At 45.8% G+C, this 18,145-nt stretch overlaps 1 protein-coding gene across 30 annotated transcripts in view; it reads right to left on the minus strand.

Annotated features, from left to right (window-relative positions):
- The window catches only part of PDE10A (phosphodiesterase 10A), a 344,897-nt gene that overhangs the window by 197,288 nt on the left and 129,464 nt on the right, over window positions 1-18,145 (minus strand). For 11 of the 30 annotated variants that reach the window (XM_081529701.1, XM_081529699.1, XM_081529714.1 and 8 more), the window contains exon 1: window positions 6,071-6,373. The exons of 11 other annotated variants lie outside the window; for them this stretch is intronic. In XM_081529701.1, coding sequence (XP_081385827.1) covers window positions 6,071-6,073 — 3 coding nt within the window. In that variant the 5' untranslated portion in view covers window positions 6,074-6,373. Of the gene's footprint in view, window positions 1-6,065; window positions 6,374-18,145 lie in introns of those variants that run through there. 8 more of the 30 variants (XM_081529702.1, XM_081529718.1, XM_081529723.1 and 5 more) reach the window with 1 other exon arrangement.

Raw genomic sequence — 18,145 nt, forward strand, 5'->3', positions numbered from 1 at the left:
AGACAGGTGATGCTACAAGCCAAAGAGACCTCCACTTTTTAAAATGAATGTTTCAAAATATTCTAATCAGGGGAGTTGATACGATTCTATATCCTAAACTGGGCAAAAGCAGGACAAATATGGGATACAAAAATTTAAAAATCAAAATTCATATGTTGACTATCACATCAGCAACATCTGCAGCTAATATTAAGACATTAGTCAATTCCTTCAAAGTCTTATTAGTAAACATTTATGTTTTAATAAAGATATTTTTATTAAAACTTAAGACATGTTAAAATAGTAAACGTACTCGTATTCAGCTTGTAAAGACACTAATACTATTAAGCATGTAAAATCACCCTGAAGAAGTTAAGGATGCAAACAGTATCAAATAGAGATTCCAAAGACAAAAATTTTCCTCGGATTTCTTGTTTTATCATAGGCCACAAAAGAAATTATTCTAAGTGAGCTAAATCACTAATATTAATAGTTGTACCATAAGATTCTTACTGAATCATACTAGCCTGTAATACATCAGCTTCCTAATAATTGCTTTCTATGCCCATTACTTTGTATAATCATTTTTAATTGCCTTTCCTGGTAAAGAAAACCCTATAGTATTGGATTTGAATTGGAACTAGCATGACAGATAGATTAGCTAGAGTCCTAGCTCTGCCATTAAAAAGGACTAGAAGGAATAACACACAAGTTGCAGTGAGCACCCTTAGTTCTCAGGTCTTGGCTACTAAATACTATTGCCCATTAAATAAGACCAAGGCTCCTTGGAGAAATGGTTGATTCCAGGTCTGAGATAGGAAAGTATAAAGTAAATAAGGAAAATTTTGTACAAGGTCATGGAGACGTGAAATGGAGTAAGGAAATGTTTCAAAAAAAATTTGATACTGGCCAAATATGGGGCAGTTTGATGATCAAAAATAATAAAAACAGCAATAGACTGTGACGTTAAACATAAGATAAAAACGAACACATATTTTAATATATTATTATAGCACTGAATATAAAAGGAACCCATGAATCCACAATACTATGCAAAACAAGGCAAAACAACAAAAAGTGAAGGCAGTGGGGTTGGAAGCAGAAGGTGGCAGGTCAGGAGGGGGCTGTGAGGAGAGCTCTTTGTAGGATAAGTCAAGGTTTAAACATACAACAACAAAAAATTTTCAAATACCATCATTCTGTAAAAACTTCAAAATAATAATTCAGGCAAAGATAACCAATGAATGCTAAAACCACTGAATGAAAGGGTATTAGAAGCATTCACATCACCTCCAAGTATCATTCCAAAGACTACTCATTACAAAGGGGAAAAGATATCTTTACAGTACAGACGTCTGGCGGACACCATCTGAACCTACTGAGCAAATTTAGCAACCCCAGAAATAGAACTGACACTATGGGATGCAGTAAGAATTTGCACTAAGCCAGAGGACCATATACTCTCCTGCATAATATGAGAGAGCATTGACACATACAGAGGAGGCAGGTGATAAAGCTGGTATGGTAAACGAGATCCGTGAGGTCGGGTCATCTCTGATCTACTGATGAAGAAACTGCAATTTGGCAAAGTCAGAGAACTTTCTCCAAGTCAAGTATCTTGTGACTGGCAAAGTGGAAATTTAAACCAAGCCCACCTGATTGTAAAACACAGATTCATCTGACTGTGTGAGCCAGGTAACCTCAACCACCACTGCTGTGGCTTGCCCCCTTAAACACTGGCCAGTCCCTCCAGGGCCAGCCTTGAAGCGGATCTGCCTCAGCCTCCGTCCTCCCCTTGCCCAACCCACTTGTCTTTGCGTCAGTTCTTACGAAATTTAAACTGGGATTCCCCGCCGCCACCAAACCAGTGACACAGCACCGTGAAGTGACGATACCTAGATGTCTTTGGCTCGGTTACAGTCAAGAAAAATGACCCAGTTATCATAAGGAAGGATGGTTGCAAAGTCAATAAAGATGAGCTCATAGTACAACCAACATTAAGAGATTATTACTATTTCATCATTCTAGTCAATTTAAATGACTAAGTAAAATCTACCATGAGACATAGCCATGAAATGCTTGCCTGCAGTCCATTCCAAATGAAAATCAATGCCCTTTTTAATCAAGTGTTAACACCCAGGCTTCTATCATAACTTCACCAAAAGCCTACTCAGTTCTAGTTAACATGTCCAAAACCAAACAAACACCTGATTTTCTCACCAACCTGATCCTTATTTTTCCAAAACTCTGGCCCAGAAACTTGGCCAGAACATGTCTTTCTCTCCCACTCCACATCCACATCCACTGGAACTCAATCCTGTTAGCTGCATCTTTAAAATGTATCCACAACTGCCATTTTTCATCCAGTCTACCTGCCTCTGCTGTGGCCTGGGACACCATCATCCTTTGCCTGGATTAGCCACCGGCTTCCTATCCTGTCTTGCTATTTCCACCCTTCTTCTCCTTATAGTCTGTTCTCAAAGCAGCAGTCAGGGCATCGTTACTAAGTCAGATAAATCACTCCTCTCCTTAAAACTCTTTATGGCTCCCTGTCTTATACAGAGGAGAGACTTAACCCTTATTGGAGGCCTCTGCAGTCTCTCTCCGCCTTTCCCCTCTCCTTGCACTGGTCTCGCTGCAGTGCTTTCAAACACACCACCTGTGCTCTCAGACCTGGTGTTTGCACTCACTGGCTGTTCCCTCTGCTTGGAACGTTGTTGTCAGAGATCTGCCTGGCTCACCTGCTTAGAATCTTTGCTAAGATTTTGCCTTCTTAATGTAGCCTATCCTGTTATATCAACTAAAATTATAACTACACTCTCTGCCCCTTCACTGCCCTATTTTTCCCCATACTACTGATCACCACCCTGACACTCTTACATTTCACGTTTGTTTCTGTCTACCTCCTGGGTCATGGAGGTAGTATCCAGGAGGACAGCAGTTTGATTTTTGTTTTATCTATTCACTACTATATTCCCAATTCCTAAAATAGTAGGTACCTAATATCTGTTGTGTAAATGAATATCCGCTGAAGCTCCAATACTTTGGCCACCTGATGAAAAGAGTCAGCTCCTCGGAAAAGACCCTGATGCCAGGAAAGATTGAAGGCAAAAGGAGAAGAGATGATAGAGGATGAAATGGCTGGATGGCATCACTGAATCAATGGACATGAATTTGAGCAAACTGTGGGAGACAGTAGCGGACAGAGGAGCCTGGCGTGCTGCAGTCCATGGGGTCGAAAAGAGTCAGGCACGACTTACTGACTGAACAATAACAACAACATATGAGTATCAAATGGATAAATACATGACAAACCTATAGCTATAACCATGGATTAAGAAAATTATCCTTGTGGGTTGTGTTTTTTTTAAACTGCTTTCTTCTAACTTAGGTTTTAATGTTGAACTAGTCATACATTACCTCAATTCTTAAACTGTATGCAGAAAAGTAAGTCAATGAGCTTTCAGTTGTAGTTGTACCCAAGCATTTTCCTACACAGAACTCAAGTTTTAGCCACAAAAATGTTTTCTCCCTTTAGGTCATCTGTGTTGACTACAAAATCATGTTAAGGTAACTTGTGTGTGACATTAAATGTGACTACTATGGTTAATAGGAAGAAGAAGTCCCTCGAGTCTAAATGTGCCACGTAAACAAAGACTCGGGAAATAAGATAGAAACAAATCCACTTCAGAAAGAGAATGTCTCTATCACATGTTCCAGTTAATTCTTTTCCGGAGAGCTTAGTAACTGTGGACAGATCTTAGCAATGTCAAACTAAAGTAGACAAGAGAAATCTGTTGTTCAGTCACTCAGTCGTGTCCGACTCTTCTCAACCCCATGTGCTGTAGCCCGCCAGGCTCCTCTGTCCATGGGGTTTTTCCAGAAGAATACTGGAGTGGGTTGTCATTTCCTTCTCCAAAGGATCTTCCCAGACCAGGGACTGAACTCCACGTCTCCTGCATTGGCAGGTGGATTCTTTACCACTGAGCCCCCTAGGAAGCCCCAGACAAGGGAAACCATGAATGATACTAGATTTACTTACAGTTCTGGTTGTGTCCTTCACATGCCCTTAAATCTTATTTTTATATACCATGGAATGTAATTGGAAGCTAACAGAAAGAAGGCTGCGAGCCTAATGTAATGGAAAAGAAATGGAAGAGTGAAATAGATGTCTCCTGTGACCCAAACACCATGACAACAAGAACTTCACCAAAATATGTAACATTTTTGTCCGTGGCCTCCTGGCTGACTCAAGGCCATAAATCAGACTACCAAACTACTTATAGTCTTAATATAAAAGACTTTTTCCCCACTTATTTTTTGTGGAGGAAAACCCCCTAACCTGTCAATTTGCTGGTTAGATCTTAAAATACCCACATACATTTTAGCAAATATCTGATTGCGTCTGAGGATGGTAAAATGTATCGTCATAAAGTCTGAAAGCAGACTCTACTGCTCATATTTAACTTCCATTCTTCTCTTTCCAGAGCTTGGAGAGAGCCCCCAAAGACTAACAAGCAGAGAGCGACCTTAAGAATATCACTTCTAAGAGTTACATGCAAATGCAGTGGCAACCCTGTCAAATCACCTTTTGAAGCAGGTAAAATAAATGAAACAGGTACTTCTCAGCAAGACTGTTTAAAATTCTCCACACTTCAGTCATTGGTACAGAAGTTGTTCCACATTACAAAAAAGGCAGTTCTTCCCTTCATTTATAATTTAACAAATGGCATGGTCCCTACTGTGTGACCTGGGCAATGGACTTATGCTAAGGTTCAGATCTGCAAAACAGTGGTAATAATAGTACCAGTCTTGTAAGAATTTCTGTGAAGACCAATAAAGATAATGCAGGTAAAGTCCTTAACATGCCATCTAGAACACCTAACTCCTCAATAAATGGTTCCTGAGGTTCTTCTATTTTCTATTAAGCATATACAATAGGATACAATGGGTAGTGTTAATCGCTTAGTCGTGCCTGACTCTTTGCAACCCCATGGACTGCAGCCCTCTAGGCTCCTCTGTCCGTGGGATTTTCCAGGCAAGGATACTGGAGTGGTTTGGCATTTTCTTCTCCAGGGACAATGGGTAGAATCACAGATTAATTTCCAAAGGAAAAAAAAAAAATCCTTCTCCCTGTCTTTTTCCTCATAAATTAGAAGACTACTTACTCTAGATCAGGAGTTAGAAATTCACTTTTGCTGTCAGCTAGGAGCATAGCTTTGGACTTGAATTTATGTAAAATGACACAGCCAGCCCCATGCATCCTGACAACCTTTGCATCACTTCATCCACTGTCTCTGGAAGAGATCTCTAGCTGTCTCTTATGGCATGTTCTCCATCCTATTTTCTACCCTACCCAGATGGGTCTCTCCAATCCTTCAAAGAGGCAACCAACAGTCCCACCACAAAGTACTTCTAGATTAGTCTGAACTCTAATCCAGACATTCTAATATCTATTTCACTCTAGTAACCTTAGAACTGCCACAATATAGGACAATTATGGATGAAATTGAAGGAATGCAAGCCATCGTGATGAACTATATACGCCAGCTCCCCCCTTACCGTGACTGCGGTATTTCTGGTGAGTAATAAATGCTCTGTTGGAAACAAAAGCATACGGAAACAAGCCAAGGAAAGGAAGCAATAGCAAAATGTACACCCTCATCTTTGTAAGGAAAACACATTCACGGGCAGCCCCAGCTCAGTTTAACGCACCCCCTTGCAACGGGGGTGAACTTTTCTCTGTTCCACAAAGGCACAGTGCCTCTACAGTTCTTTTTTTCTCTACCTCTTTCCCAGCTTCTCTCTGATAAGTTGCACTACAATCAATTTCTGTTTTAGTTTTCTCACCAGTCTCTCTCCTACCCTTTGAGAAGAATGGAATGGCAGAGGAACCCTTGAAGCCACGGCTTCTATCCCTTAACTGACATCAACGAGGAAAATCCCAGGGGTCCCCGTTACATTATGATACCGTAAAACAGAGACTTAGGGGACCCCAGGGTCTTTAAACAGGCTGGGCACCCTGGAACACAGTAAGGGCTGATAAGCATCTGAGGCTGTACCATGGGAACAAGCCCCCTCCTCACCATACCATCTTGCCATCCCACAGAAAGTCATTAGCTGCCGGGGCTCCCGGGCGGAAGGAAGCAGGAGGGCTTCTCTGGTCCACAGCACAGCGCTACTAAGCTGGTCCCTGCGGCCGGTCTGGCCTCTCAGGCAGCCTGAGCCCCAGGGCTGGCATCCGGCCTGTGGGCTGTCCTGGGGACAGCAGCTTGCACGCAAGTCCTCAGACGGCCTCCTCTCGACATGGAGTCCAAGCGGACACACCGGCGGAGTCTTCCACTGCCCAGCTCTCTCAGGCTGAGGACTGACCAACCGCCCTCCAACAGATTCCAACTGCCGTGGGCTGGGGACAAGCTTCTGCCCTCCAGGGCCGCTGACATCACAGTCCAAGCCTGGAACCTTCACTTCCCCACACCTCCCTCGCCCCTCCCCAGCCAGAGGCTTGAGTCTCTGTCCAACAGCACGTCCCAGCTCCGTGGGAAGGTGACACTGCCGAGTCCCCCTGCCTCACTCCCCCGGGGTTCCAGGGAAGCCGTGCTGCGTTTTCAGGGCTCCAGGCTGGGGGCCGATGGCCAAGAGGGCCGAGCCTTCCCAAGATGCTCACCCCTCAGTAGAGAGAGTGAGGGAGTCAGCCCATGGTTCTAAAGGACAATTGCTAGGAAATGGCAGGGAATGAGTTCTCTGCACAGTGTGGGCATGAGACAGGCTGGCACCTGGGACCTTTGCTGCAGTGCCTGCACCCGGACAAACATCTCCAACAACTAAATACAAAGAACTGTAAGGGACAAAAAAGAACTGTGTGGATGTGCCTGCGTGCCTGCTAAGTCGGTTCAGTCGTGTCCGACTCTGCGACCCCATGGACTGTAGCCCACCAGGCTCCTCTGTCCATGGGGTTCTCCAAGCAAGAATACTGGAGTGGGTTGCCATGCCCTCCTCCAGGGGATCTTCCTGACCCAGGGATCAAACCCAAGTCTCTTATGTCTGTTGCATTGGCAGGCAGGTTCTTTACCACTAGAATCACCAGGAAAGCATGTAGATGTATAGTTGGGGGCAAATCACAAATGAGATACAGAGAGACCAAAAAAGTCCAACTGCCATTCTGAAGAGCAGAAAACAAAAGCAGGGTGTCCGGAGCAAAGGAGGGTACAGCTCATGCCCCCTGCACACAGCAGCACCAAAGGGGAGACAGACCCCCTAAGCCATGCTGCCAGCCTGACCCCGGTGCAGCGGGGAACCTAATTATGCCTTGCCTGAATTTGATGCCTGGCCTCTGATGGATTCCTATTGATCAAGGAGGCCAAGAACCCTGGTCATTGACAGTTTTAAGATCAGGGTAAACACTTAAGCCAATGAGAAAGTGGATTGGTTGCCTTTTGAGGGTCTGTGTTTCCATTCAAGAAATCAAATTGTATTCGTGTGTGTGGGCACGCATGTGTGTGGACACACAGGCACGTGTAACTGCTCTGATGTGCCCTTCAGTAGACGGTGTAGCAAGTGTTTCTTCTTGGGCCCCCGTCACAGAGCCCCGCCCCCAGCACAGAGCCCCGCCCCCAGCACAGACCCCGGCCCCTCCCACTTCCCTGTCCCTGCACTCCAGCATAGCCAGTGGCTTCCCCTTGCATGAACTTCCTCACTGGATTCTTCCACCTCCCGCTCCCCTTCCTGTTGGCAGATTTACATCCATATATTTCCTCATCGAACCTTTCACTCCCATACTGTGCGCCCCATCAAGGTCTTGAGGCTGTTTAATCAAGGACACAGAAACGTATTTGCCCACAGAGGCACCTGCAGGGCCCACTTGGCTGCCTTAGCGTCTCTGCAGGGTTATACCCAGTGCAATCGCAACTGAGTGTTTTCAAATATTGCTCCCGCTCGACCCCCTTCACCCCTGCCTCTCAAACAAGGAATTAATTCTTAAAACATACTTGCTGCTGAAAGCAGTATTAGCCAAATCTAGTACCCAAACATTTAGATTCAGTATGATTTCAATATTTTCTCTTTAGCTACTCAAATTCAATGATATTAGCATTTTGGTTTCTTTTTTTAATTTCCATTGGAACATAGTCGATTTACAATGTTCTGTTAGTTTAAGTGTACAGCAAAGTGAATCAGTGACCCACATATATCCACGTCTAAGATTCTTTTTCCCATATAGGCCATTACAGAGTGGTAGGTAGAGTTCCCTGGGCTGTACAGTAGGTCTTTATTAGTTACCTATTTTATATACAGTACTGTGTACGTGTCAATCCCAGTCTCCCAAATTGCCCCTCCCCTAGCATTCTGTTTTGCAAAGAGTTCTTATCACACATAATTTATTACACATGGTTTGGTAACATCTGTTGAGCAGCTGGTATGTACTATGTAATGTTGCTTGTGACTTGGTAACATTACTGGGCTTCCAGGGGGCTCGGTGGTAAAGAATCTGCCTGCCAGTGCAGGAAGACGCAGGACACACAGGTTCGACCCCTGGGCTGGGAAGATCCCCTGGAGGCAGAAATGGCACCCCACTCCAGTATTCTTGCCTGGAAAATCCCATGGACAGAGGAGCCTGGCAGGCTACAGTCCATGAGGTCACAAAGACTGAGCGCGCGCGCGCGCACACACACACACACACACACACACACACACACACACGGAGCACTCACCACAGCATGTCCTGTTTCCAACTGCCCTAGGAGGTAGAGATGAAGACGCTGTCACACAAAAGTTGATACACTCCAGGACTTAGAGACAGTTTCGCTGTCCTTCAAATTCACTTCACAAGAGAAACTGCTTTCAAAATGTCCTAGGTCTCTGGATGCCCTACCCCTGACATTTTTACATTAAGAACCTGAACCAAAAACTTCCAGATGTATAAGCTGGATGTAGCAAAGGCAGAGGAACCAGAGATCAAATTACTAACATCCACTGGATCCTAGAAAAACCAAGAGTTCCAGAAAAACATCTACTTCTAATTCATTGACTACACTAAAGCCTTTGACTGTGTGGATCACAATAAACTGTGGAAAATTCTGAAAGAGACGGGAATACCAGACCACCTGATCTGCCTCCTGAGAAACCTGTATGCAGGTCAGGAAGCAACAGTTAGAACTGGACATGGAACAACAGACTGGTTCCAAGTTGGGAAAGGAGCCCGTCAAGGCTGTGTACTGTCACCCTGCTTGTTTCACTCATACGCAGAGCACATCATGGGACATGCCGGGCTGGAGGAAGCTCAATCTTTATCATCAATCTTGATGAAGATACAGATTGCCAGGAGAGATAACCTCAGATATACAGATGACACCACATTTATGGCAGAAAACGAAGAATTAAAGAGCTTCTTGATGAAAGTGAAAGAGAAGAGTGAAAAAGCTGGCTTAAAACTCAACATTCAAAAAAATGAAGATCATGGCATCTGGTCCCATCACTTCATGGCAAATAGATGGGGAAACAATGGAAACAGTGACAGATTTTATTTTCTTTGCTTCCAAAATCACCACAGACAGTGACTGCAGCCATGAAATTAAAAGATGCTTGCTCCTTGGAAGAAAAGCTATGACAAATCTAGACAGTGTATTAAAAAGCAGAGACATCACTTTGCTAACAAAGGTCCATATAGTCAAAGCTATGGTTTTTCCAGTAGTCATGTATGGATGTGAGAGGTGGACCATAAAGAAGACTGAGCACCAAAGAACTAATGCTTTCGATTGTGGTGTTGGAGAATCCTAAAGGAAATCAACCCTGAATATTCATTGGAAGGACTGATGATGAAGCTGAAGCTCCAGAACTTTGACCACCTGATGTGAAGAGTCGACTTACTGGAAAAGATCCCAATGCTGGGAAAGATTAAAGGCAGGAGGAGAAGGGGATGACAGAGGATGAGATGGCTGGATGGCATCACTGACTCAATAGATGAGTTTGAGCAAACTCCAGGAGATGGTGAAGGACAGGGAAGTCTGGCATGCTGCAGCTCATGGGGTTGCAAAGAATCGGACATGACTTAGCGACTGAAAAACAACAGCAACAAACTCTTCCAAAATCTTAGTGACTTAAAACATCAAAGATTTCTTTTCACTCACTAAGCCTGCTCACTGACGTTCTCGGGACACACCTTCACTTTGCTCTCACTCAGCCACTCAAAGTGACAGTCCAGAACGTCACTGCTTAGCCTGGGGGAAGGGAACATGGTAAACTGCACTCTGACCATCAAAGAAGTCCACTGCTAAGTAACACACCTGACTTCCTTCTACATTTTATTGGCCAAAGCAAGTCTTGTGATTATAAGCTTGTAGGGGACAGGGAGATGCAATCTAACCTCACATTCAAGAGAGAAAACCCAAAATATCACCAGGGATCATAGTGGGAACAGAAGAGCGTTTCTTAGAGCAGCAAGTGTACTGGGAACAGCCAGTGGGAGAAAGGCTCAGAGGAAGCTCGGAAGAATGTGCAAAGGTCGGCAGAGAGCAAACAGCAAGTCAGGTGGGAGGAGAAGCCCCTGTGGCGTGGTGTGGCTGCAACACAGAGTGTGTGGAGGTCATGTGGGAGCCTGGGCCGAGGAAGGGGGTTGAGTCAGGTTGCTAAGGGCTCTGAGGCAATGGAAGTGGTCACACGGTGCTGGCAACCCAGGAGACTGGTGTGGTCATACTAGAAGACAGTCAACCTAAGGCTCTTAATAGTCCAACAGGAAGTATGTTTATTCACTGTTACCCTGTCATAAATAAGACTAGGTAAAAACTTGTCAAAGAAAAACCCAAGTTTTTCCACTTCCTTGTTTCATAGCTTGGAAATAGCAGACTGATATTTTTCAAAATATTTTTCCCACTTAGATGGAGAGAAAAGTTAACTTTTGGAAATGCATTAACCGTAGAAGCTGGAAGAGTTCAAGTGCGCGCTCATCTCTTACAAGGGGCAGCTTCTCCTCTGGAAGGACAAAGCCATGTTTGTCCCCCAAAGCCCAGTTCTCAACGTGTGGCCGACGGAGCTCTGAGGTCATCATCCAAGGACCAGCGCAGACAGAACTGCGCAGGTGCACGGTGAAGACAGCTTCAGGCACGTGGCACTGTCTCCACATGAGAGCCCGGGTCTCTGGAGTCAGCTGAGTTCACAGAGCAGAAAGGGCAGGTGCCTTAACACCACCGCTGTGTCATGAGATTGGGTCCAAATGCCCGTCCTCACAAACAGCCACCTTCCATTGATTCTTCCAGAAAGAGTTCTGATTCAAGCAGTGCTTCTGCTGCCATAAATGATAACTTACAGGATTTTCAAATACAATTCCCACCTCGTGGGTAAAGCGCCCGCTATGTCTGCTACCTCATAGCCATCTGCCTTTTCTTCTGACCATCTGAGTCCAGCCCTGAAAACTTTTCTACCTTCATTTGTGAGAGAGACAGACGGAAAAGCACTGGAAGAACCCCTGCATGTAGAGTCAGGAAAGCCCTTCCTGGCTTGAGTCCTGGTCCTTAAGTTCTTATTTGACCTTTAACAGAAGGTTCAGGCCACTCATCACCTCAGCTTTCTGTTCGTAAAGTAAGGGAAACGACCCATGGAACTTTAAGCTTTAACTTGCGAGTCTTGCCCTGGAAGCAGCCGAGAGCCCGAGTCCATGTCAGAGTTAAACCCTGAGGCCGCCTGACCCGGGGCTGCCTCTGTCTCTCTCCTACGGCGGTGTTCCTTTCCACCGAATCAAGTCCCGACATGTCTCTCAAAAGGCCCTTTCAACTGCAAGAGACAAAAATCCCACTTCACACTTAGCCCAGCAGACAAACAAACAAGCAAGCACCCAGTGCGGCGTTACGGCGCTCCCGTCGGGTCCCGCGGGGACTCTGTGGGAGAGAGAAAGACGGGACTGTCACCCGGGCCGCGCGGCACGGCGCCGTAACCTGGCCCGTCCTGACTGAAGCACAGGCTTCCCGCACACAGCAGGCAAGGCGCACCCGACCCCTGCCTACCAACCTCAGCAAAACGAGAGAACCCCCGCCCCAGGATCCCCCCCGAGCCCTGCACAAGGGCCCGGGTGAGCCGTGGCCGGGTCTCTGCCCCGATGATGGACACTGTGAGGGCCAGCCCTGAGCCACGTGCCTTCTAGAGCCACAGGTATGCAGGGCCTGTGGCCAGCAGCTGACAGAGGAGGGACAATTGCTACTGGCCATGGAATTCTCTCTCTCTAAAACTAACCTAGCGAAAGTCTCTCAGCTGTGTCTGACTCTTTGGGACTGTATAGTCCATGGAATTCTCCAGGCCAGAATACTGGAGTGGGTAGCCTTTCCCTTCTCCAGGGGATCTTTCCAACCCAGGGATGGAACCCAGGTCTCCCGCATTGCAGGTGGATTCTCTACCACCTGAGCCACAAGGGAAGCCCAAAACTAACCTAATCTCTGCACAATTCCCCGCTAGCCTATCACATTAGTGAGGTAGTGGCCATTACATGTTTTCATTCTCTTGAAAGCAACATGCAGAAAATTCTCCATAAATATTAATACAATTTTCTCTAAGAAAACCTGCCACAACGTTTGGATTAAACAAGCTGTGTTTGTTTTACACAACCATAAGTGAAACAAAGATCATGTACTGTTTACGTTATTTTAGCTCCTTCATTCAAAAATCAGCTCTCTTTCCCAGCCTACAAGGACTTGCCAAGTTCCAGCTGAAAGTCACAGTCATGAGTAACTACCACAGACAACTTCAGCTGGCAACAGAGATGGGACGCCCCTTCCCCTGTGTCTTACACACCCCTGTGCTGTCTTCTCCCAGGGACTGAAAGCATGCACTACCCACGTGCAGAAGGCAGCTCATCTCCTGCAGGGTTTCAAACGTCACCACATACTGAACAACATAATTAGGAAAAAAATAATCTACGCAGAAATACCCAGGCTAAATTACCCACTATAAATGTAAAGGTAGACCAGATGAGATGTCTACTGCTCAGAGAACAGAAAGTAGTTTTCTGACGGGAGCATTTGTTTATTCTCGTATTCCTCCCAACTACGGCAACCCCAGGGGCGGGCCTTCTCACTCCTGTCTGAAACCCAACAGTTGCACGCAAACATCAGGAACACTCTCCGCAGCCACACACTTTTGAAGAAGTCTTCACATTAGAAAATGAGGTGAGAAATAAACCTCTTTGGTTCACTTCACGCCAAGACTACGAACTGAAGCACGCTGTAAGGAACGGTACTAAAACATCTTCTCCAGCAAAAGACTCTCACCGCGCCGAACTTTTTCACGAATGACTATAAAAATATCTCAGCTTCCACACAGCAAAAGCTAAAACCTTACCATTTTAATCAATAGGACTTAAATTCAAACAGAATGACATGAGAACTACCAGCAAAATCCTTTATTACACCTGTAATCATAAGCAGTGTTCAAAGATGAAAATTCATTCAAATCTGACACATAAAATGTTCTAAAACTCCAACAGAAAAGAGTATTTAGGCAATAGTTTCTCTTTTACATTCACTGGTTTCCTTTCACATATTTATAGTTTAAATTGAAAAACAAATGTCTCGTTTTGTTCCTGTTTCTTGCATCACATGGTGTCATAGAAGGTAATGTTACTTCCCCAACAGATGCTGTCTTTTGAAGAGTAATAAAACACATTCTTTGCATGTGTTTGGATGTATTTCCTTTAATATACTTCACCCCATAAACCAGCAGACAATGAACCAAATACTTGATTACCGTGGAGAAATCGCGAATTTGTGGATACTGAGGAAGCCCATAGAACTGTAAGGTAGAGGCTGTAAAACATTACTAGTCACAGCGAAGTGTGAAATCACCCTAGTCAACGCACTGCAGGGCTCCTCTTCCAACGGCAACAGAGACATGAAAGACACAGGGATACCTGAATCAACAACTGGACGCCAGCCCTTACAGTCTCTCTCCAGACTCAGATCCCCACAGGACTTGCTACCATCAGCCCGTGATCTGGACTCATCGGGCCAACATGTGCATCAGACCCAGCTGGCCCAAACCAAGCTCCTCCTCTGCTCCGAGGCGGGCCCTGCTCCTGGGCCCACATCCTTCCCCCTCGTGTCCTTCTGTCTGTCTGTCCTCCCTGCCCTCCTCTCCAGGACCCCACAGCCCCAAGCTGTGCTAATGATGTCCTGCAGACACCTTTCAAAGATTTCCTTTTTCACCCGTTTTGTCAGGGACTGGGTCCTCAACACTCCACTAGCTCCTTTCTGCTTTTATTCAGCCCCCCCACCCCCAACCAGCCTCCAAAAATGTTAAAGTCTCCTTCGTCAGTGTTCATTCAACCTTAGCCCTTATTCCTTCCTTAAGAGTTTTCAGCTGGTCCTCATCCCTCAAAGGTAACATCGAAACTGTGGATGCTACTCAGAAAGCCTCCCAACATCCCATCCCAAGCCACCCCTCTGCCTCCCTTCCCCAGCTCAACAGCTCCCGACTCTAAGCGCAAGGACACTGACCAGCCCCTGGGCGCCGGGACAGACCACGCACGCCTCCCTCAGGCCTGGCCACACACACGCAGGCTTCTGAATCCTCTGCCCGGGTGCCCTTTCTCCCTGCCGCCTGCCCCCTACCCCCCCAGCCCCCCACCCACCCCGCCCCCAAGGCCCAGGTGTCTTCCAAGCCTCCCTTGGCTCTGCCTGGCCCCAATGCAGCTTCCCCAGTGCACTGAGCCTGCCCTAGCCGTTCAACTCGGGGCCTTTTTCAAAACAGAGACTACTTTTTATGTTGCTCACTGTTATATTTCAGCAGTTAGCAGAGTTCCTGGCACACTGGAGGCATCCAGAAAACATCTGAATAACTGATGAAGTGCATGAAAATAGAGAAAATACTCCCTGCGCAGGTCCAGCGCATCTCCTGGTCACACGGAAGTGAGGGCTGGACCAGGGGCCGGCTCGCTGTAAGGAGTGTGATAAAATAAGTCCAGTGAGCAACGTGGTAGACTCACTGGACCCAATTTACAAAAATACATACAAAATAATTAAACCCCACTCATTATATTAAGATAAAACAAACTTGGTAAGGTAGCTACTAAAGTCATAATAACTATGTAAAACCTATTATTTTAAATGTCAGTCTTCCAGAAAAGCTTTTTATTCAGATACTCCCAACAAACTGGGGAATGCTATGGATACAGAGTGATGAAGATAAGTCTGGATCTCTTCCATGGGTGAGAAACAGAAGCAAAAGGCAAAGGCGCTCACTAGGTGATGATGAAAGCAATGAGATGCGATCACTTCGTAGGTTTCCTTTGTTTTAAAGAAACGTTCAAAACAATGATTAAAATATTAGATGTGTGAGTCTGAGGTTCTTTTAAGTATGATGGGTACCAAAATGTTTCAAGAAAATTTTATCTTAAAACACTTTTTTGCAAAGAAATACTTTATGCATAATAAGGTTTACTCGTTCAGCTTAGATTCATTTTATGGGGCTACTACTCAGCTTCTCTTGCTAAAGTTCAAATGTCTTTCCACACTTGTGTTGCTTCCTCTTGGATCCTTCTTCCATCAGGATCCATTTGCGGTCACTCTCATCTTCTGGCTCCTGTGACCTAACACTGCATCCCCGTTGTGTTTGTGGCGCTGCAGGGAGTGCGCCTGCAGCCCCCAAACGGAGGAAACACAGCAACATCTGTTTTCACTGATTCACATGCGATAACCTAGAACCCTGACTTCTGTTCACAAACCGGAGTTTTCCTCCTTTAGTTTTACGCCTGATTTGCAGTTGGAAAACACTGGCTTTCCAGGAAGTTGCCTGAACTTCATTTCCTCTGCTGCTCTTCCCAAGGAACAGAAGGCATCCTCCAGGTGGGCCGGGGTTCAGTCCCTGCGCGGCTCTGCCCACGAGACAGGGACGCGAGGGAGAGAGCTCAGCGAGCAGCGACTGCTGTCTCCTCCACTTTCCTTACACAGGAAACTCGCAGGAACCAGTTTGTGAGATTACTCTGAAAATCAGCGTTCTCTCTAGCACAAAGCCTAGTTTTAAACGGCCGGAACTGTATTTAGCAAGGAGACAGCGCAAGGTCCCAGGAGTGAGTTCATGAAACAACAGCTCCTTGGTACCCACAGTAAACACTTAAAAAAATATCATTTCAGTTTTTCCTCAAGTAGCTTTCATGCCCTCTGAGAAACATTTTCTTTAGGCAAACAGCCTAAAGCGGACAGCTCTTTTGTGGCCTTTTCTAAAGTTTCTTTGTGATATTATCATAATGTGAACATATATATGCGTATATATACATATAAAACAAAATCCACAACAAGATATTATAACAAGATGTCACCATGCACAAAGGGCTTCCCAGGTGACACTAGTGGTAAAGAAAGAACCTGCCCGTAAGTGCAGGAGACATAAGAGATGAGCGTCCCATCCCTGAGTCAGGAAGATCCCCTGGAGGAGGGCATGGCAACCCACTCCAGTACTCTTGCCTGGAGAATCCCATGGACAGAGGAGCCTGGCGGGCTGCAGCTCACGGGGTCACAAGAGTTGGACACGACTGAAGCAACTTTGCACGCATACACCTTGTACAGATGAAGCCAAGAGCACTGCTAATACATGCCCTTGGCTTGGATGTCAAATTAATATTTGACTAGCAAATTATTACATAGCCACTGAATTTCACAGATGAGCTACCTTCTCGCCCAGTGAAGTATTTTGTTAATAGACAACTTTTCACAGTTTCTCCTGAATCCAACCAGTGCACTGCAGTTTCCTATGCAAATAAAAGAGTGGATTTCTCAACAACAGAGGAAATGGCACATATATTGTATAACACCAGCATCTTCATTGAAAAACACTGAAAGCAATACAGATATGGAACAGATCACTTTTTCAATACAATTTATTTTAGATAAATATCTTCAGTTATACTGGCTGGCATCTCTTGAATCTCTACAGAATTAGGCAGTGCTATTTCTGTACTTGATGCCTAGAATCAAAACTAAGGGCACAACTTCAAGAAAATACATGTTCATAGAAGAGATATTTGCGATGAAAAGAGACTGATGTTTTTCTCAAGTGCAAGATGCTTTCTTGAGCGTGGTTATGCGTACATCCTTAGGTCCTGAAAAGCCAGGAGAAGCTCTGGGACGACAAGCCGAGCAAGCCTAAAAGCCCTCTAGAGAGGGCAGAGTTCGGTCCTGTCCTCTGACTCCGTCAGGCAAGCCGACCTCCCGCAACCACAAACTACCCGAGGAAGCAGTGCCCAGAATCAGGACGGGTCAGCTTTAGAGCTTTGGCACCTACTGCAGGACCACACCCTTCATCTCTGCATGGACAGCTTCAAACGAGCTGTTTCATCTGGTCCGCTGCCAACTGCCAGTGCTGTCGTGGGGGCAGCTGGTGGCTAGGACCTCACGGAGGTGAGCCCCTCAGAAAGTCTGGCTCCAGGGTAAGTGGCTCTCTTGGCTTGCCTGAGAGGGACTGAGGGGCTTCCCAGGACATGAGACATTCTGTCCTAAAGTCAGGAAAGTCCCAGCCACCCAGGACCAGTCAGGAGGTCAGCCTACCCTACAGATGTGACTGCTGCATGTGATTTAGCCAAAATAAAGGTCAACTAAACACAGAATCAACCTTACGAGCAGAATAAATCCCTCTGGCCTTCAGCCTCAAGGATCGGCACTTACTCACACAACTCTCAGCAGTGGAGCACAGAATCAACAGTGGGAGAATCCCAAAGCAACAAAGACTGCTTTTTCTCTAAAATAAATTGCATGTTGAGAAATAGAGTGTTTCCTGCCTTATCAGTAAACAAGGATGTCACAGTCATCGGGGAGCCCAGCCCTCCAATGTGAGCCCTGAGGGCACTTGGGAAAGAGGAGAGTACCAGCCACCAGGCTGCAGCCACTCCTGACGGTGAGCCCCATGGCAGCTCGGGATGCAAAAACACGAGACACTGAACCAGCAGAGCTGTGATGCACGTGAAAGGAAAGAGTCCAGCGAGCCCAGACTCTTGCATCTTCCCACACATAGAAAAGCTCTCGATTTCTTAACTTGGGATATCTTTGTTGTCGTTCCGTCGCTCAGTCGTGTCTGACTCTTGGTGACCCCTTGGACTGCAGCACGCCAGGATTCCCTGTCTTTCACTCTCTCCTGGAGTTTGCTTAAACTCATGTCCAATGAGTCAGTGATGCCATCCAACCATCTCCTCCTCTGT

The sequence above is a fragment of the Giraffa tippelskirchi genome, chromosome 9 (genome assembly GCF_054371585.1).
Source record: "Giraffa tippelskirchi isolate mGirTip1 chromosome 9, T2T-mGirTip1v1.2.pri, whole genome shotgun sequence".
Taxonomy (NCBI): Eukaryota; Metazoa; Chordata; class Mammalia; order Artiodactyla; family Giraffidae; genus Giraffa; species Giraffa tippelskirchi.